We start from the raw sequence: 20,915 nt of genomic DNA, 5'->3' as shown, positions 1-20,915 counted from the left end.
AACAGTAAGTTTTTTTCTTCCTTGTTGAAAATGTTTATTCTATAAACTCAACCAATCTTAATTAACTTCATTTTGAACAAGAATTACAGCCAAATGAATGAATCCATAATAAAGTATGAATACTTGCTACATTTCTTAAATATTCGGCTTTCGTGTGAATCTTCAGGATTCATTCTATCTATTATAGTTTCCGAGAAAATCAATAAAATGTGAAAACACTGCTTTTTCAAACGTAGATTTTTGTTTTCTAAAATTTGAACGAGAATTGCAGACAAATAGATGAAACCAAAATAATGTGTGAATACTTTCTACATTCCCCCAAACACCCAACTTTCATATGCATCTTCTGGATCTATTCTATCTATTATAGTTCCCGAGAAAATCAATAAAATGTGAAAACACTGCTTTTTCACACGTAGATTTTTGTTTTCTCAAATTTGAACGCGAATTGCAGACAAATAGATTAAACCAAAGTAATGTGTGAATACTTGCTACATTCCCTCAAACACCCAACTTCATATGAATTTTCTGGATCTAGTCTATCTATTATAGTTTCAGAGAAAATCAATAAAATGTGATTCGAGCGTTAATTTCTAATTTTTTCAACTTTTAACGCGAATTAAACCAATAGAGACGACATCTTTGAGTTAAAAACCATACTTTATTCTATGCAAAATATAAAAGTTTTTATTTATTCAATACTTTACATTTGAAAGCAATAATTAAGTACTATTTGAAGCGTATGTCAGTTGGAGGGATGACCAATACAAAACTGTCAACTTGGATTAAATCCTAGAAAATGCTCATAAATTATTACTAAAAACAAATAGTTATTATAGTAATGGGTCGAAAGGTTGATAGTTTTTTCGTACAACCTATGGCCAATAAAGATGTTTAAATAATTAAATTACAATATTTCTTAAAATTTCTGTGCAAAATATATAATATAAATACAAATAAAGAAATATGTTGATTAATTGATTATTATAACATTTAGTAATCCTTCGGCTGAGAATGTGTGGGTTGTAAATGTGAGAAATCCTTAATGCTAAAATCTGAATTCATTGGCTTTTGGAAAATAACAAAAATTGCATATAAAAGTTGTTTGTAAAAAAATATATTTTCCATTCTTTAACCTTTTGACATCGTAAACATTCAAATTGCCAGATAAATTAAATATGCATATAAAAATCTTTGTTTTTTAGTTTACCATAATTGAGGTTTGAAAGAAAACTTACAACATGGAAACTAACTAATTCATAGCAGAAAAATGTTACAAAAACATATTTGTTTGAAGTTGTACCAATTTTTTTAGTGTATTTTTCCAGTTCCTTGGCTTTGACACAAGGTGACAGCTGTCAATTCAAGCGACCCATTCAAAATTTAAACGTTTTTAATAGAACATTATAAGCGAAATGTAAAGAAAGTAAATACAATTTATGTTAAAACAAAAACATAGGAGAAATTTGAGACTTAATCATTATTAATAGAACATTATAATCCAATTTGTGGATAAATAAAGAGATACATCCTGGATATCCTGTCATTTATTTGTTTTTATTTTAATTATTATAATGTTTTTCATTCAAAAAAAAACCTATGATTATGTAAATTGAGAGTCTATGAATTTGTAATGTTTCTAATAAATAAATATTTCCTTATATAATCATGTATATTAGTATCAAAATAATGAAAAGGAAAAGTTTCATTCTTAAACAACTAAAAACTTAAATTAATAATAAGCTTGTTTCTTCATTGAAATTTTGTAACACGATAACACTCGTGTACATAAAAAACACAAGATATACCAATCTTCAACCCGCTAGGGCGTGAGTCCGTGACGTGGGAAGGTTCAGGGCGCCACTTCCTTTTATAGAGAGGAAGAACTCTAACAACTGCTTCCAGATCAGCAACTTCTTCTCCGACGGTGGGCCTTAGCTCCTTTAGAGCACCAACACCGTCCTCTTGGAGATTACAAATATATCAGAATATCTTCTTAAACTGGAGACCTCAACCGTCTTCTTTCGCGGTTCGCTGCGGTCTCCTCGAATTTTGGAAACATAGTTGCAACGTGGAGCGCACTTGCAGCGTTGTCGATTTTACCACGTTACAATTTATATGTCAAATAAGCACTCAAAACAAAAACTAATATAACATATGAAAAGAATCTCAAAATTGCTAATTTGCTAAATTCTAAATTTCTTCCTTTATTTTTTAAATATTATGCAAATATTTAAAATTCTCTGTCTCTACACAGATGTAAATAATTTACTGAATTTAATATACAAAATGTTATTATGCACTCGTCGATTCAATTGTTTTCACCGAATAAAAACATTATAAAATTCAAGGAACGCCATGACATTAAAGTATCAAACAAAGTCATTAACTTATTATATTTTTTTTTGTATTTTTGCGTGCAAAAATCTATTAGATACAATTTAATGTAGGTTTTCCATAATAAACAATTAGAACTCATGCAGTCTTAACTTATTTATTAAGTATTTTTCTTTACTTCATTTTTTAACATTCTGAACAAATGGATAATTATAGACAAATTGATGAAACCACAGTATCCAAGTTTTGTATGCATCTATTTTACTTATTATAGTTTCTAAGAAAATCACTAAAATGTGAAGACACTGCTTTTTCGTGTGCTAATTTTTCATTAGTCAAACTTTGTTAATTACAGTCAAACTGATTCAACCACACTAATATGTGTATGCATGTTACATTCCCCAAACATTCAACTTTCATATGCATGTTTTGGATCCATTTTATCTGTTATAGTTTCTAAGAAAATCATTGAAATGTGAAGATACTGCTTTTTCGTGTGCTAATTTTTCATTAGTCAATCTTTGCTAATTACAACCAAACCAATTCAACCACACTAATATGTAGGTACACGTTACATTCTCCAAACATTCAACTTACATATGCATCTTTTGGATCCATTCTATCTATTATAGTTTTTGAGAAAATCACTAAATATTAAAATAATGCTTCTGTAATTACATTTTTTCTTTAATACGGTTCTTTTTCGCATGTGCATTAAAGTAAGTAAACCGATGCGAGTTCCTGGAAACAAAGTGATAGGTTCCCATCGGTGGTGATTTTCGCAATTGTAAATAATCTTGAATATTGTACGCGAATTGTGAAAGTCTTTCTCAGCAGATGCATTTCTCTTGCTGCAGCAGCAGCCACCGCCGCCGCCTCTGTAGAATGGCACTTGCTGCGAACCTCTTAAGCATCAGGAAGTCGTTTGCGCAACACTCTTTCTTTGGGTTTCCTAGTTATGCAAGCGAAGCAAGCGAAATCGAAACATGATTTAATTGAATGCAATGCGAGCGTCTGTTGCACATTGACCTTAACTAGAATTCAATAAAAAAAAATTACGAAAATCTGAGAGTGAAAAACTAATTTTACTAACTAATTTTTTAATTGTTTTATACAAAAAAAAAATGCACGTGTAGTATTTGATTCGCTTCAATTTTTTTTTCCCTGAAATTATAAAACAATTAAAGATTTCTTAATAGTGATGTGCATAAATAAGTCATAGAAATAATTTGGATTTTTACGATTCAATTACGTTTTTTATTTCATAAAATCATTTAAATCTATTGACACCTGTCATCATTATTAAATGACATCTGTTACCTGACATATTGACACCTGTTATTGACAGGTGTCATTGGATTATCATTTGATAATCCAATGTTGACTCAATAATCTATGTCAAATTACTAATGTTTTATATCATCATAAACTATTCTTTAATTTTTATAGGCTTTTTGATGCAATGTGTAAATTTTAAGTTTAATTATTTAAAACTCTTTCTAAAAGATGTCTTCTTAAATTACATATTGATCCTCTCTTGGAGAAAGTGCAAATAACTGTTTACAAAGTAAATAAATGATTAATGCTTGCTATAACTGTGTCAAATATACTACCAATAATAATAATAATAATTCATAAAACGTTAAATTTTGTTATTTACACTATTATTAAGAACGTTAATACAAAACGTTAATACAAAATCCAGAGTTTCAGTTGTTAACATTTGTTTTCTGTATCCTATTGGCACTTAATAATTAATCAAGTAAACATGGATTTGCAATTATCATAGCAATTTTTATAAAAAATATATAAATATTTTCATAAACGCTTTCAGATATTTGTACTATGATTCAAATAATTATAGAAAATTACAAGTTTTCTTTGTTAATAAAGAAATCTCTATTTATAATTTGCATACAGTTAAAAATATTTCATACATTTGTGTTTATTTTTGTAAATAATAATAAAAATATAATAAATTACTTTGAAATAATAATACGAAGTACGCTAAAAGACGTTAGCAAAGTCATACTTTTTGATATTTCTTCTTCTTCTTTCCACACCTTCCCAATTCACTCAGCTTGCACAATTTCGCCAGCAACTTTTTTGTTATTATAACTCTGCTAAAGTTCATTACTGCTGCTAGCTTAGTTACTGGATGGGTATATTGATATTTAAATTTGTTTGGTTGGTCAAGGTAGGCAATAAATGTGGACATGTACATTTGATGGTCTACCTTCGCTGGACAACATTAAAACAAAAGCGTAACGGCAGCGCAAAAATCGTTAATAATAGATGTATTCAAACACATGCGAACATATCTTGTACGGTAGAAAAAGGAGCGCGTCGAGCGATCCGCTTCAGTGTATGCCTATATACCGAGCCGTGGTTCATTCAAAATCCAAATTGATCGGAAAAGGACGACAACACCACCTCCAATTTCATCCTGCGAGAAAGAAAAAACACCGCGCGCTCTTCAAATAACAGTTAACATCACCAAGGTAACAATCTTATTTTGTTTATTTAATACTAACAACATATTTAAAAAGAAAAAAATCACTTTAATAACTTTTAATATAGGAATTTTGAATTAACTAAATTTTGTCTTCAAAAAACGTTTTTATTTTCGTTTTAAAAATTAATATTTTTTATCGCACTTTTGTAAATCGACTGGAGCAGATAAACAATAATAATAATTGAACATTGTTATTGTTCTTTCCTTTTGTATGTGTTTTTTTATATATAAATTGAAATTATTAGTTGCTCGCCCTTCGACTAAATGCAGGTGCCATTGATACGGGCCTGCTTATTTACTCTGATTCCCATGGCAATGACAAGATAAAAATTGGTGCAAGTAATGCACACTGTCGTAACTATTGTTTTAATGTCGCGCAACAGTCGAGTAAGCATAAAGTTTAAAATGTTATTGTATTAAAAACTGAGCTGTTGAACTTGACATCAAAATACTTATATTTGACATTCAAAATCGGTTATTTCTGCAGATAATTTGTATTCAAAAAAAAAATACAATTTAGCGGTTCAATAAAAGCATGTTTGGATTGAAGAAAATTCGTTTCTATGGTTATATAATCTCAAGAAATTTATAATTTAATTAATAGTCATTAGATAAAATGCTAAAACCGAAGCTTCAGTTTAACATTTATATAAATAAAGATAAGTTACTTAACTTTCTTAAGATATCAAAAAAATTAAATTTGTGTTTCAATTTTTTTGGAATGTATGTGTTTTGAAAGATTCTTCGGTCATGGCTTTGAGAATATGAAAGGTCATTTATTTCCTGTTGCTTTTAATGAAGTTCGATTGATCCGTGTCTGACCTTAGCATCGTTTTATTTATTAATTCCTAAAACTACGTACGTATCCGAGAAAGTTTCGACAAAGTTTCCTTTCGTTTCCTTCTGAAACTATCCGCAATATGCTAAAATGCACTAGATACGTACACGCTGAATCATTTCCATTTCAATAATAACTATAATAACAATAGTTATAGTTATAGCAAATGCATTACTTGCAACTTTTTTATATTTATTTTTTTTATTTATAATGAATTTTTATTGCGATTGAGTTGTTTATTTTGTTCAATTTTATTGGCTTGTTTTCGTGGTTGAAGGTTAATTAGATTGTTCGTAACATTACCATATTTGGTACTAATTTAGACAAATATCCACGCTACTATCGAAACCCGAGTATTTCAAACACAACTTACCGTTTGTACAACAATGCAACTGACATGTATAAAAATGTAAATATCTTGATATAATCATCTAAAGGAAAGTTAAGAAATGAATAATTATCCTCGTTTTCTCAAGTAATATAACCATGTGGGGTAATCTTATTACATTTTTATTAATAATCTAAGATATGTAACATATATAAGATTTTAATCCAGTTTACACATTATGTAACAAAAAAATGTATATAATTCTGTACATTTATATATTTTACCAAAATCCTGGACTGTTTTAAAACGGACTAATCGAGTATTTTAAAACCACATAAAATACTTTTTGTGGACAAAAAAAACAAGTCGCGAGGTATTGTTACTCGCGTGGCGTCTGTGAGACACAAGTGGGTACAAAACAAATAGGAAAGGTGGGACAATCCCGATCAATGTACTTTCTAACTATTGTAAAAGCACATCACCTCATTTCAGAGTAAGGAATAACAGTAAAATATTCTATCAGACGCCATGCGAGTAATTGAAATTGTATATCTTTCCAAAGACAATTATTCAAATAAATAGTTTCTGTTTGAAGTTTAAGATTGACATTGAAAGTGTAACCTAAGTCAATACAGGAAGGATATATTATAACTAAAGCTTACGTAACTGACATTCGTTTCTAGTTTGGAAACAAGAACTAAACGCATGTATAGCATCTATGTTTTTGGTCCATTTTTAGAGCGTGTTTCCATCCGAAAAAAAAAATAACGAATAGGACAAGCAACTAACGAAACATCATCAATCAATGTTCCGCTTTGAAGGATAGAGAGAAAAATGCGAAATAATCGATCGAGACTCGTGCATTTGTGGTGCTAAACAGTCGCAATAAAAGCGAACTCAATTACCTGTCCGTAATAATTTCGACGAGATGACAAGTTCCGTTGATTTTTGGTTGCGTGTTTTCCATTTGCTCGCGTTTCCTGCTCGCCTTCATCTATTTGTTGTTGTATTTTAGCCATTTTGTTTCTGATGCAAATGCAATTTTACGCATCGCTATGGGGAAACGTTTCGGCGTCTTCGCTTAATAACGTATTAAGACGCTATTTTGCACGTTACAATCTGCGCTAATTTGAATATTTGCTTTGAATTTATTCATTCCGTTCTGCAATTCATAGCAAACACAATCAAGCAATTGCATTTCCACTACAATCATCAATACTTCATGCATAGGCCATTTGCTGCATACAAGTAACTTATTTGGCATGCCGAAAGATTACTACAAATTAACTATGCATTCAGTATTCATTATACGTTAATCATAGTTTTTTTTTTGTAGTCATTCTTCCAATAGGAATCAATAGAGCAATGTTCATATAACTGTAATTGAATTTATTGCCCAGACAATAGCAACAAGTCAAGTTCAATTTTGGTAATTGAATAAAAAAACGAACCTTCATATCGATTATTTTGACATAAGTGACGTTAAAATGTTTATAAGTTATAACAAAAAAAAATATCATTGGATGATTATTTTTTATGAGACACCCGGTATAATTGAACACCCTATACTTAGATTCGCAGCATCCAGTCTACACGATCCATACAGAGTTGACGTGTTGAATTTCGTGAACACTCCCACAATCTTGCAGATGTGGAACATCAATTCTATTTGAAATATAATTAACGGAATCGTACAACTTATATTCTTACATAATTCAATTATAAAAGAACAAACTAATTTGTTATTAATAATAATAATACACGTGGCATTGGCTAACAACAACAATTTAAAACGTTTATGAAAACGATTTCACAATAATAACTCTATGTTTATTATTAATAATTATTATGCGACGAAGTAAAACGTATCCTTAAATGTACGTAATTATTTGCAAAAGTCTGTATTTCTGTGGACTTTGATGAGATCTAACGTGTTCGTTGTTTTGTTTGCACAGCAACCATGGAAACGGTTCGTTTCGGGTTCAAAGCTGAAGATGTCATCGCGGAGGGCAGAACGACGCGCGAAGAGATCGAGGAATTGCGACGAATGCTCGTCGACGTGAACGTCCCAGAATTGACGGACGAGCAAATCGTCCTCTTCATATTGTCCTGCGATCGCGACCTGAAATTCACCGTAACCACGGTAAAAGAGTACTATTCTGCACGCAAGAATGGTCCAGAGTTGTTTAGCAACAGGGACTTAGAACGGCCTGATCTTCAGTACCAATTGGATGTTATGTAAGTCATAAGAATACCGTATCGATTAGCTGAGACGTAAGCGTCATTAGGTAATATTCATTGTTTCGTGTGTTTTTTTTTGCTAGAGAGTACAGTATATTTCCGGAGCGGACTGACGATGGTTGTGCGGTTCTGTTCCACCGTTTGCACGACACCTACTTCAGTCATTACCAGATGGAGCAGTCGATGAAGCTGCTCTTTATGACGTTGGACTCGGCCGTTTTCGATCATCCGCCCACCGGACTCGTCATACTGTTCGATATGAAAGGCGTGCGTTTGAATCAATCACTTGACTATTATTACAACCTGTCTCATTTTATTTTTGTTTTCTTTCAGGTGGGATTGATGCATCTGACGCGGATAAAATTAGGAGCGCTCAGGAAGTTCTGTCACTACCTGCAGGAAGGTTTGCCTGTCAAACTGAAAGAAATCCACGTGCTGAACACCGCTTACTTTATCGACAAGCTGATGGCAATCATTAAGCCGTTAATGAAAAAGGAGATATTGGAACAGCTCCACTTCCATGCACCCTCTGCAGATATGGATATGTTTTACCAGAACTATTTGCCAAAGAAATGTATGCCGAGCGATTTCGGCGGCGACCTTCCGGACGTCAGGGAACTTCACTGTGCGAACACGAAGAAGTTGCGAGAAATGCAGACCCATTTCGAATCGGAAGAACGACAAAGGTCTAATTACTATCAGAAGCAGAAATAGCTGTTAAATAACTTATTTTATGGCAAAATTAATTTGATCTATTTTGCAATTATCTGAGGAATCAAATAAAAGTCGTGTTTTAATAACGTATGCATATATATAATCAATTAATTTGTACAATAGAAATAATGATATAGTAACACAGGTGCTAATTATATAAAGATCTGTAAAAATCAGTGCAGTTGATTTTTAAATAGGATTCAGAGTTCGTCTTTGGTGGTATCCCGGAAAGAATACAAAACGTTCAAATGTTTCGTCAGATCTTCCTTCTTCTTCGCCGCGAGCTTCCCACCCTTGATGATCTTATTCAATCGGGCGCGTTCGTTATGTACGAACTCCTTATTCTCCATAATTTTCTTCATGTATTTAACGTATATTTTACCAGTGACATCTTCCTTATCCTGCTGCAAATCCTCGGCCTGCTGCAGTGCTTCCTTCTGCTCGCCGTTCGCGAATTTCATGGCCAACTTATCGTAGGCCTCTACGCAACCGGGCAGCACCAGGTGCAAATCGGTATGGTCCATGATGAATCTGTGCAGCGCTTCCGAGCTGATCTCATCCCGAAATTGGAAAGACTCTCCAGTTTTACCCAAGTACAACTTTATTGCCGGCAACTTCTTCACATCGATTCCCTGCTGCTTGGCGAACTCCTCGTTCTCCTTATCACCGTATTCCTTGACGCCTACCTCTGCGATCAGCAGATCTGTGTGATCGCTGTGCTCGCCGGCAAAGGCGACGAACTTATCGTGCTTTTCACCGTACGGATAGGCGATGTCGAACTTGACTAGAGTGGCTTGGAATCTGGGTACCAGTTTAGCGAAACTCTTCTCGTCGATGGTCACGCAACCCTTGCAAGCGAAAGCCTTCTTCTGGATGAATAGCAAGAGGAAACAGAGCCAAACACAGGTGGTCTTCATTTTCTTTGTGGATACTCTTATTGTTTCACGTACTGTATGCAAATAACTGGATTTTGTGAGACAGTTTAAAGCTTTCAAGCTTTGTTTATTCCAGGCGACATGGCTTGTTGTGATTGGGCCAGCATTAATTGAATTCTGACGTCCGCTTCGAGCGGCTGCACTGCTGCCAATAGGGTTTCCGATTTACCGTTCGTCCATCTAATGTAGAACAACCGGAAATACATTTAAAACTCTTGTTTGTTTCATTGTCGTCAATTGTAGCAACGATATCATGAGAGATTTTACATTTAGATTGGTTTAAAATTGCGCGAAGCGTAAGGTTTACGTTCATTAACTGTTGTTGTGGTTACGGTACTTTCAAAATCTATTGATGCTCATGCGGTAACCTTGTGGTATACCTGTGCGTATTCGAATATTTAAAAAATAATTTAAAATATCATTAATTTATTAAATCTAAGTCAACGTTAATAAAATGATTTAATATATAAACGTTATAGCAAAGACAAGTTTTTTTTTTATTCAATTTAATTATTGTTATTTGGTACGTTTCTTGCGCTGAGCAATCAACGTCCTGAGCTGCGAATCCAAATCTTTAATGACTTTGCTCAAATTATTTTTCTTCTTGTTCTTTATTAACGCCATCAGCTTTTCCAATTTCGCTATCTTTATAGCGAAACCCTTGCTCTTGGACTCGAATTCTTTCATCGCTCGACGCCCTTTGCTTGCGACGATACAACTGGAAGCAAATCCCCCAGGTTCCTTAAACGTAACGCCAACATTTCGTTCCAAACATTTTGTGCTATTATCCGCCACGTTAACATTACCACCAGCATTAACCATGCTTCTGCAACTATTTGGTTTTGCAATATTATAATTTTCGAAAGCCTTCGATTCTGTCGAGATTTGCTTCAACTTTCCACTTTGTTTAGTAACTACATTTAGGTCGGCCGCTGTTTCCTTCAGATTAGTGCTGCTTTTCGCATTCATCTTTGATATTGGCTTTTCATCGATTTTCTTAACTCTTTCTCGTTTAGGAAGTCCTCGAGTGGATATTAGCTTCTTAGTTTCGCTTAGCTCCAGCTTTTGCCGTTTCTTTCGCTGAGGACTGTTGCGTACAACTGTGCGACGCCCGATTACTTTCGTCCGGTTGTTCGTCGTTTCGAAGAGCCTCCTTAATCTGCAGATATCTCTGTTAGTGTTAATCGGTCTTCGGCGATTTCTTGGTTTGCGTCTTACGCGACTTTCATTCTCGGAGTTCCGAAACTGTTGACGACAAAATTCTATCAACTTTTGAACGTCAAAGTTGACGTTCTGATTCAGTGCAAGGCTACCGTCTGCATTGGAACACCTCAGGGCGAACTCCTGCAAGCTTTTCACCTTCCCCACGCAGTACGAACACAACCGCATGGACTCCTACCCTTGAACGTTACTTGCAAAATTTGCTACATTTGGGTGAGAACATCGATATTTACCATTTGCGGAGAACCGAATCTCAGGATGTCGTTGAAAATGTTGTTGAGGCATGCCTCGCACACGTTCATTTCCAAAAATTTTGCACACACAGTCTGCCAAAAGTAAACATTAATTTTACAAACATGTCACCCCTCTGAACACAATGTCAAAAAAAACTCAATATTCAACATCAATAAAAAGGATTGTCTCTGAATTAATATATTGCGTAGCGTTTTTTTTTTTATTATTCCATTCCTCGTTTCATTTCGTGTATAAAATTACATTAAACTTATGATACAAAAATTGTAATTCATATTTTGAAAACATACGACTTGTTTTTTTGCTTTATTTGAAACATGTATTTGTTTTTGTAATTACAATACAAAATAGCTAAGAACTGATTCAATTTGTTTTGTTTGTTTCTCCTTATCGTCTCCATTCGTCCATCGTTCAATAAATTTATAGTTTTAAACTTAAATAAATATTTTATGTATTCGGCAGGTGATTTAATCACTTTCAGGTTCTTTCAATTGTTCTAAAAGCAGCGCTCTCTGCTTCTCCAGCTCGGATTCGCTCAGTTCCCCGCTTTTCGTTGATACCTCAGTCTCCGCAGCCCTATTCTTTTGCGCTTTTTTCGTTCGATCGTCGGTCGGACTCATCTAATAATTATCATTAATTGTTAATAGATCTTAGACAATAGCTAAAGTAAGAAACTTACAGAAGGGGATTTCCTTTTGTGCTTCTTCTTGGATTTTTTCTTCTTGTATTCTTCGCCAACAACCGCACCAGCACTTTCGTCTTCAGAAATTGCCACAGGGCTAGGCGTCCTATACCTCTTCTTATCTTTTTTAACCTCACCCTCGGAATCACTATTACTCGAAGACTTATATTTTTTATTTTTCTTACTTTTTTTAGACTTCTTCGACCGTGAATGGTGGTGACTACAAGACTCTTCCATTTCGTGTTGGAAACTCTATAAAACCTGATATGTAAGTAACGTTCGACATCAATTAGTTGTAACTAGTTTATTACCTTGTATACTTTTATTCTCTCGCTATCGGAAGAAAATGCAATAAATTCTTCTTCGTTTTCCAATTTGGACTTGGCTTCGTCCCAGGGCAAATCGTAATTGAAATTCATTTCTCTTAGACGATTTTTGAAGTTACCCTCTAATTTCTTCATCCTCTTCGACTCTTCCTTCACGCGCTCCTTTTCCTTCACTTCCGCCTTAAAAAAAATGTACAAAAAGCATTATATGTAAGTCAATAATGTTTGTTTGGTGTTGTTTACCTTCTCTAATAACGAGTTGTAAGTTAATTTGACGTTACCCGCATCTAATGTAGCGCTCTTTTTATCTTCGCAAACAACCGTTGCGAACTCCTCGAAAGTGGTGTTCACTTTAACCTCGAATTCTTTGTCTTTGAGAATTTCCTTGATAATTTTCTTTTCATCGTGAAAGCGCGCTTTGAGATCTTCTACGTAGAATTTAAATAAATCCAATGGCGTAGAGCCGTTTTGACCTAGCATAGCAGAAAATCTAATGTCAGCTGAAATAATGGGATAAAGCTCTACCCATAAAGACATTGACGTCAATTTTCCTTCTTCGTGGAGCATATCCAACAGAACTAGAAATTGGTCCCTATTTTTCCTTGCCTGCCTTTTCAGTCGCTTCTTCTCGCGCTCCTTCACTTCGACTTCCTCCTTTTCCAGTTCCCTAATGTGATCCTCGAAAACGATCAAGGCGTCCTCTTTATCCATTGCTGTAAAGCGCAAAATAAAGAATATCAGTAACAATGCAATTAGTATTAACATTTAAGAGCATTACCCAATAGATTAACGTCGTTCTTGAATGTCGTGTTTCCTAAAAGCATCGCCTGAGCTTCACTCCACGTTGTATCATAATTGATTTCAGCCATATTATTTAGCACTTCCGCCAACTTCTTCATGTTCCGCTTTTTTAAGACTTTCGCATCTTCCTTTTCGCGTTTAGCCAATGAAAACATAACATCCTCATAAATATCCCTCCTATCCGGATCGCTCACACTATTCCAAACCTAAAAAAAAATATTGATACAATTAATAATTATTGAAATAAAATAATTAAATCTAAACATACATCTAGGCCAGTAAAAATCTCATCACATTTATAATACTTGGTATTTGATGTTATTCTCTCGGATTTCAACAGGAATTCTTCCAGAGTTTCTTTTGACTTTTTCGCCCGCAGTCTGTTTTCCTCCTTTTCGTCCTTCTGCTTCTGTGTTTTATAAGCATTAAACACCTGTTTCCGTTCGTTCAAACGCTTGAAGGATTCATACCTAGGATCGTTATGTATGATTTTTACGCACTGATCCCATGTAGCGTTGGAAGGAACGTTGTTCTCCTTGAGGATCTCTTTGAACGCTTCCACCGCTTCCTTCTTATCTTTGAATACGCGCGGCTCGGGGGTGGAATTTCGAGACTCCTTCGGCTCGCTGTGCGTAGATAAATTTGAATCTTCATCTGCGATACTACCGCGTTAATATTGTATTTAAATTGTTTTTTATAATAGATTTTACCTGCTTTTGGTGGAGGCGTGGGAATTGATATTGCAGCCAAAGTTGCAGCCATCGCGGCTTCCAAAGCACTTTTTCCACCCGGGCTAGAAGCTACATTAAATTATAGTTTATACTATTTTCTGATGTTTTTTGTTTACTTACTTGCGCTAGGTGAATTTACTCCAGATGCTTGAGCGGCCGCAATCAATGGACTCGCAACAGCATCATTCGATTTATTCTTAGATCTGAAAAACAAATACATTTATTTAACATTTTATAAAGACTACTTTAAATATATGCATATTAATATCATGATTAAAACAATGTCAATATAAACAAATATATAACATATAATTAGTAGTAGTCAATCATTTTTAGTTACTAATAAAAAAATATTAATTAGTCTCAATAACTACAAGTAAATTTCTATTAAATTTATTGCATAAATTTAATTGCAAAAGCCTGAATGAATTATTGATTTTATAAATTTAAAAAAAAAATCTGCTTAAAAAATAATTCTACAAATACTAGATACTCAAAAAGAACTTAGAACATTATCTGGTGCAACAAGTCTTAAGCAAGTCATAAATTTACATAATACTCAAAGCACATCGTCGGTATTCACTAAGAACAATATTGAAACTTGTACGCGAAATATCTTAACCTACAATTATTGCCGTGCAGTTACAATAAATACTTAATACTCGTAACATAGAGGCAATACCCTAAATCAGTGGTTCTCATACAATCTTTTATACTTCGCGAATCACTTGAAGATTGAAGTCCGACACGCGACACTAACTTTAAAAATATTGAAGCAGTTTAATGTAAAAGTAAATGAAGACCACTTCCCTTTTTTGTATATTACAATTTACTATAAATACCTGATTAAATTTACGTATGCGGCTTAATTGCTTTTCCACTGATCGACAGTACCGCGATGATTTATATATACTATTTTTATTTCGCGCGACACACCTAGCAACTAGTCACGACAGTTTGAGAACCGCTGGTTGTTAGGGAGGAACATCCAACAAGCGTACTTTTTTACCCTTTACCCTTTTTTACCCTATATTATCAACTCGCGATAAAAAAAAATTAGAGCAAAATATTAACATAAAAATTAATAATTTAATTAACTTATCTAAATCTATAAAGCATAATCTAATATTTTTCATATGTTCTAATTAGTTTAGATTTCAATTAATTATATGAAAAAAGAATAATTGTACTTACTCTTCTGCAGATACTTTGTTTTTGATTTCCTCAAGTTCAGGTGGTATAACCCAACGTGATTCCTTTGTTGTGATATTGTGATAGTAAATTTTGCCATTATCTGCAGTGTACTCTTTCCATGGGCATTGAGATAGAAGTAACTAAAATATATGTTTTTTTATTAATAATACATGTTGTATGTTAATGGATGTAGTTACCTCTGTTGGGGATTTCAAGGTGTCCGGCTTTTGCCATGAACTTTGCTTTGTCACAGAATTATAATAATATGTTCTGCCATCCGGTGCCTTGTGCTCAGTCCACTGCTCTTGTGGATTGGGTGCAGGTGCTTGGAATGCCCCAAAGCCGGGTGGTGGGACATTGAATTGTGGGATCATAGGAGGAAAACTCGACATTGGTGGCATTAATGGGGGAGTCCCAATTCCTGCAGGCGGCGGAACGAAAGGGGGCGGTTGTATGTTGGGATCCTAAAAATAACATCATAATTTATTCGCTTCAAAAGATTACTATTCAATCAAAAAAAGAATGAAGGATAGCGAAAACCAAACAAATCGCATAACCTCTAATATATTAGATTAATAAAAGTAGTAAAGCCAGTTACGTACCATTTTTTCAGTCGTTACTCAAAGAACTGTGGACATTTAATTAGTATAAAATATATCGTTTTCGTCAAATGTTTCAAATTAATTAATCACTAATTCACAGCCCAACAACACCACTTCTTCGGTCGCTAACTACATAACCTTCAAAACCGACTGAAAGTGGATAGAAGCTAGGCGCAAGTATACAGAGCTACCAACGAAACAAGAATTTTTTATATTAGTTTTCTTTAAGTAATTTAAAAAGTAATTTAAATGTGCTTGTACATCCATAAGAATTGTATGATCTGATTTTCCATGTGATAATTGGTACAAATATTATATAGGTCGTTCGACCGGTTCATTATTCATTCAAGATGTACACGAGTGAGCAACTAACTCAAACTAACTTCATTTCTATTATTTCGTTGAGTTTCTGTGTTGTTGTGGGTGTGTACAACAGAAGCTGCGAAATACGTATCAGCAGGAGCGAACAGGTTGGTAACGGATGGAAGTATTGAGTGAACGTCTTTGCATGTTTACGTGTCACGTCAATGGCAAGGGGGTTAGTTTTTTGGGTTAGTGTGTAAGAAGTTGCTGGATTGAACACTGCGGCGAAGGGTGAGTCAGATGCTAGCGAACAGCTGATAAAATGTTCAAGAAACTGAAGGATAAAATTGCTGAGGAGATTTCGCCCCAGAGGATACAGCAGCTCACGCAATCAGTAACTGATAAGCTGCAGCAGAACAACATCAGCCTCACAAATAATAGTAATCAGGTGAAAGAAGATAGCTTCTTTTCACTCACTGAAGAAGGTAGGGCTTTCATTTGTAATTACCTTTAAAAATGACATATTTTACCTGGTTGTTGTTAATTTAATTACCACAATAATCCAATTGGATTTTAACATGTTTTGAATGTTAAGCTTTGGCTTTATTTGTATAAGATATACCATTGAATAAATAAAAATCAATTACAATTACTGCAATATATTTATCACAAGATTTTTGATTGTAAAGTTTTTCAAATATTTAAAACATCAATTATTGTTATTATAATTTGTTAATTTTAGATGCGAGTCCACCAAAGACGGCCAACAACTCGGGATTTACTGATGTGCTGCTCAATGCAGCCTCTACACCTCAAAATGAGAACCGTACAAGAAGGAATTCTAATAGTTCGATAGCATCCGATGTGTCCTTCTTGCCGCGGTACGAGTCTTCTTTCAACTACCATCTGCAATCAGATTTGGACGTTTCGGCCAGCGAAATCGAGGACAATGTTTCGCAGCAGTCATCGCAACTTGGGCATGTTAGCAAAGAACAGGTGTATTCGGCTTTTACGAAGGCGCAAATGCGCTACCACAAGTATCGCGGAAGATACACGGATTTGGCTAACCATTACAAGGAGCTGGAACGCGAAAACGCAAAGATGAAAGCTGTTCTTGTCGAAACCCAGGATAAAGCAATCAGGCGAGTTTCGGAGCTGAGGGAACAATGTTCATTGAGTCAGAAGGCGAAAGCTGATCTGGAGCATGCGATGCGCACGGAACTCGAGGAGAAGCTCATCGTGATCGGTACGCTGAAGGATAAAATAGGTCTGCTTCAAAACAATTCAGAGTCCGACGAAAAGCTGCAAGAAATCAAAGCGCAAGCCATCGTCGAAGCTGAGTATAAGGATCGTCTGACTGTCATGGAGAAGGCTTTGCAAGAGGTGGAGGAGCGCGAGAAGATTAACAATCTGAAGTTTGCCAAGTCGAAGATGGAACTGCACACGGAAATACAGAATCGCGAATTGGAGATAACCAATTTGAAAAGTGACCTAGATACTGTGCGTCACGAACTGGAAGGTTATGAGAATCGGAACGATGGTAACCTCCGAGCGCAGAATAGCAAATTGATAGAAACGTGCGAGAATTTGGACGCCAAGTGCAAGAATTTGGAGGCGGAGAATTTAAAACTGGAGCAATACAAGTTGGAGATATCCGATCTTAGAGATGAGCGAAGCAAAAGTGCTTCAATTTTGAGAGAGATGGAAGCGAAGGTTTCGGAGATTCCGATTCTTGAGGATAAAATAAGGGAATTCGAGAATAACTTTAAGGAATTGGATAAAGCTAACGGAAAATTACGAGACACCTTGGAAAACAGTGAGAAAGTGGTAGAGGAGTTAAAAGAGAAGTTGTTGATCGCTGATAACGAATGTGCTAATTTCAAAGTAGAATCTGCGAGGATCCAAGAGGAAACTAAAACCAGTTTGTTGCATCTGGAAGAGAAGATACGAACGAAACTTGAGACCGAATTCAAAGAGCAGAAGACTAAGATTCAGGAAGATTTTCAAACCAGGCTGCAAGCGATTGAAATCAATGACCAAGACTCGAAGCAGGTGCAAATTAAATTAATGGAATCTGAACAAAATGTAAAGGAACTACAAGTTATGTTCGATACTTTAAAAGCCGATCTAGAGAAACGCCAATCAGCCTACACCACTTTAGAAACCAATCACTTAGAGTTGATCGACGAAAATAACAAACGCGTCGTAGATATTAACAACATGAAGAAATCGCAGAAGAACGAAATCGATGTTTTGCAAAAATCACTGAAGGAGAAAGAGGAGCAAATAAATAAATTGACGAAAGATATTGAAGACTCTAGAGCAAAGTTGAGTATAAAAGAGGTCGACATAAGCAAAGTAAACAACGACTTGCAACAAACTAAAAAGGCTAACGATAATTTAAGAGAAGAGTTTAACGCTTTGAACAATGAGAAAGTTCAGTTACAAGAAGATATTAAGATTCACGTAGATCAATTACGAAACATGAACGATTTGGAGGAAAAACTGAAGACATTAAGCAAAGAAAATGTTGGACTCAAGGAAAGTTCTAAGTTTAAGAACCAATGTGAATTACTTGAGAAAGACATAAAGAAGTTGGAAACTAATTTGAAGGAGAAATCTGTAGAATTTGAAAACTTACTTGAACAAAATGAAACACTAAAAGTAGCGCACGATGAAAGCTTAGGTACCTTGAAACGCGCGGAAGATGAGTTGAAAAAAGCAACGTTGGAAAATAAAACACTTAAAGAAAATCTGTTGAAAATTGATTCTGATTTGCTGGAAAGAAAAACTGCCTTGGAAGAGCAGACGAAAAATTATGATCTTAAAGTGAACGAATTAAATGTTGAATTAAATCAGGTTAAACAAGAAAGGGATGAACTTCAGTTTGAGGTGAAGGCCAGTGCTATAAATGTTGAAGAGTTAAGTGGTAGTTTAGAAAAATTGAAGGATGAATATTCACAGCTTCAGGTGAATCTGCAAAATGGGGATTCCGAATTGCGAGATAAATGTAAAACGCTCGAAGATAGTAATAAGAGGTTAACGGATAATATGGAAAGTTCCGAACGTGTAATTGTAGGTTTGAAACAAGATTTGGAGAAGAGTAAAAGAGAATTGAACGATCAAAGCATTGAATTGAAAGAGCTCTTAAAGATTGTCACTGAAGAAAATGAACTGTTGAAACAAAAATCCGTTGAGCTGGAAAGTACTCTTATAGATTTGAAAAAGGAAAATGAAGAGATGTCTGATTCCAGTCAAAATGCGAAGGACCAGGAAGAGCATTTATTGTATTTGCAGAAACAGTTAGAAGAGCATAATGCTTTGGTACAAAAATATGTTGATTCTGAAAGTAAATTGCAAGATGAATATGAGAAATTATCGCAGGAAAATGATAAAATGAAAGGTGAAATTCAAGTGTTGGAGAAGTTGTCTATTAAAGTGGAAGAGCTATCGCAAGAGAGTGAAGTTAAGACTTCGGTAATATCGGAGAAGGATAAGCGATTACTTGAGTTGACCGGTGAGGTGGAACTTACCAAAGAGGAGTTAAGCAGATTAGAGGAAGAACTAAATAATGTGCACGAATTACTTAAAAACTCGAATGTTGAAAAGCAGCAGCTCTTTGAGCAAGTTTCCCGCTTAAAGACTGTTGAAATGCAGTTCAACGATGTAACTAGTAATAATCAAAGTATAGAGCGGAAAATGAAGTGTTTCGAAGATGAAATTGGTGAGCTGAAGCTTCGCAATTCGCAGATCACTTCGGATAATCAGCATTTACTGGAGGAGAATGAGAAGCTGATAACCGAGTGCACAGATGTTAAGATACGGTACGAAAGCTTTGGCGCGTTGAAGAACGAGCTCGAAGTAAAGTTGAATGCTTCGAAGGAGAAGACCGAAAGATTGGAGGCTGAGCTGAAGACGATCAAAGAAGAATCGGAAGTTCTAAAGAAAGCCAAAAAGGAGTTGGAAAGCAGCCAAATCAATCCGAACGAGACTGATGAGCTGCGAAACAAGCTGCTGAATCTTAACGTCAAATTCGAGCAGACGCTGGAGGAGAACGCCCTCATAAAGAACGAGTTTAACGATATCCGCAAAGAGTTGGAGACAGCGGCCAGAGAGAAGAAGATGCTTCAGACCCAGGTGAACGATCTGGAGCACCACTGCAGCGAGCTGAGCCACGAACGGCAGCTGCTCAAGGACGAAATCGAGGAGCTCAAGATAACACCGATCAATTTCAATCAGACGGAGGTGGACGGTCTGCGCGACAAACTCGCACAGTACAAGTCCATCGATGCGACGAATCGGAATTCCATCGAGTTCTACGAGAACGAGCTGCAGAAGATGCGGAACAAGAACGAGAAGCTGAACAGGAAGCTGGACGAGACGTTGGTCATGCTGAATCACTGCACCGATCTATCAGCCTCCACGGAAATAGAATATCTGAAGAACGTGCTGTACAATTACATGCTCGGCAAGGAGAGTTTAGTTATGGCCAGGGTTCTGGCAGCCGTCTGCAAATTCGATACTCAACAAACGGATGCTGTCCTCAAACACGAGCAACACAAACAATCGCTGGTAGGAGAGACACCCTTTATTTTTTTATTGGATTTCTAAATACATATTGCTAATGCGTTTCATACCTTTTCTTTTTTGTTTTCAGTTGGGGCAACTGGGAATTCTTTAACAGTAATCGTTGAGGGACTCTCCTCCATTTCGTCGTCGTTACAAGATATCACCCTTTATTTTAACACATTACTAATTTTTACTATTTATAAAGAAAAACAAAACAGAAGATGTACATATTGTTTATTTATTATTATTATTTTATTTAATATATAATATATGTGGTTATTATTAAAGTCATTTTTTTTCCATTGTTGAATATTTAATTGGTCACT

The 20,915-nt window shown here is 35.0% G+C and overlaps 4 protein-coding genes across 5 annotated transcripts; 2 read left to right on the top strand and 2 right to left on the bottom strand.

The window, feature by feature from the left end:
- Nucleotides 1-4,666: 4,666 nt before the first annotated feature.
- LOC108563171 (alpha-tocopherol transfer protein-like) lies at nt 4,667-9,059 on the top strand. 2 transcript variants are annotated; one of them, XM_017921773.1, is made up of 4 exons: nt 4,667-4,838; nt 7,974-8,256; nt 8,343-8,526; nt 8,593-9,059. In XM_017921773.1, the coding sequence occupies exons 2-4, from the start codon at nt 7,979-7,981 to the stop codon at nt 8,971-8,973; spliced, it is 843 nt and encodes a 280-aa protein (XP_017777262.1). In that variant the 5' UTR covers nt 4,667-4,838; nt 7,974-7,978; the 3' UTR covers nt 8,974-9,059. The 2 variants fall into 2 exon arrangements, with proteins under 2 accessions (XP_017777262.1, XP_017777264.1); XM_017921775.1 differs by lacking the exon at nt 4,667-4,838 and adding an exon at nt 7,606-7,895.
- Nucleotides 9,060-9,093: 34 nt separating this feature from the next.
- LOC108563172 (protein windbeutel) lies at nt 9,094-10,030 on the bottom strand. Its single transcript, XM_017921776.1, has one exon. The coding sequence runs from the start codon at nt 9,888-9,890 to the stop codon at nt 9,174-9,176; it is 717 nt and encodes a 238-aa protein (XP_017777265.1). The 5' UTR covers nt 9,891-10,030; the 3' UTR covers nt 9,094-9,173.
- Nucleotides 10,031-11,691: 1,661 nt separating this feature from the next.
- On the bottom strand, nt 11,692-15,899 carry LOC108563170 (pre-mRNA-processing factor 40 homolog A). Its single transcript, XM_017921772.1, has 11 exons — nt 15,718-15,899; nt 15,313-15,579; nt 15,116-15,255; nt 14,042-14,124; nt 13,901-13,990; nt 13,459-13,844; nt 13,168-13,396; nt 12,633-13,102; nt 12,375-12,569; nt 12,061-12,315; nt 11,692-12,001 (listed from the first exon to the last, which is right to left on the bottom strand). Exons 1-11 carry the CDS (start codon nt 15,718-15,720, stop codon nt 11,849-11,851), a joined length of 2,271 nt encoding a protein of 756 aa, XP_017777261.1. The 5' UTR covers nt 15,721-15,899; the 3' UTR covers nt 11,692-11,848.
- A 211-nt stretch (nt 15,900-16,110) lies between these two features.
- Nucleotides 16,111-20,810, top strand: LOC108563169 (golgin subfamily A member 4). The gene is made up of 3 exons (XM_017921771.1): nt 16,111-16,505; nt 16,763-20,592; nt 20,678-20,810. The coding sequence occupies exons 1-3, from the start codon at nt 16,343-16,345 to the stop codon at nt 20,699-20,701; spliced, it is 4,017 nt and encodes a 1,338-aa protein (XP_017777260.1). The 5' UTR covers nt 16,111-16,342; the 3' UTR covers nt 20,702-20,810.
- The last annotated feature ends 105 nt before the right edge of the window (nt 20,811-20,915 follow it).

Source organism: Nicrophorus vespilloides, unplaced genomic scaffold (assembly GCF_001412225.1).
Source record: "Nicrophorus vespilloides isolate i.1.1-1 unplaced genomic scaffold, Nicve_v1.0, whole genome shotgun sequence".
NCBI classification, from domain to species: Eukaryota; Metazoa; Arthropoda; class Insecta; order Coleoptera; family Silphidae; genus Nicrophorus; species Nicrophorus vespilloides.
The sequence above is the reverse complement of the archived record's forward strand: the minus strand, read 5'-3'. Positions and strand labels throughout refer to the sequence as shown.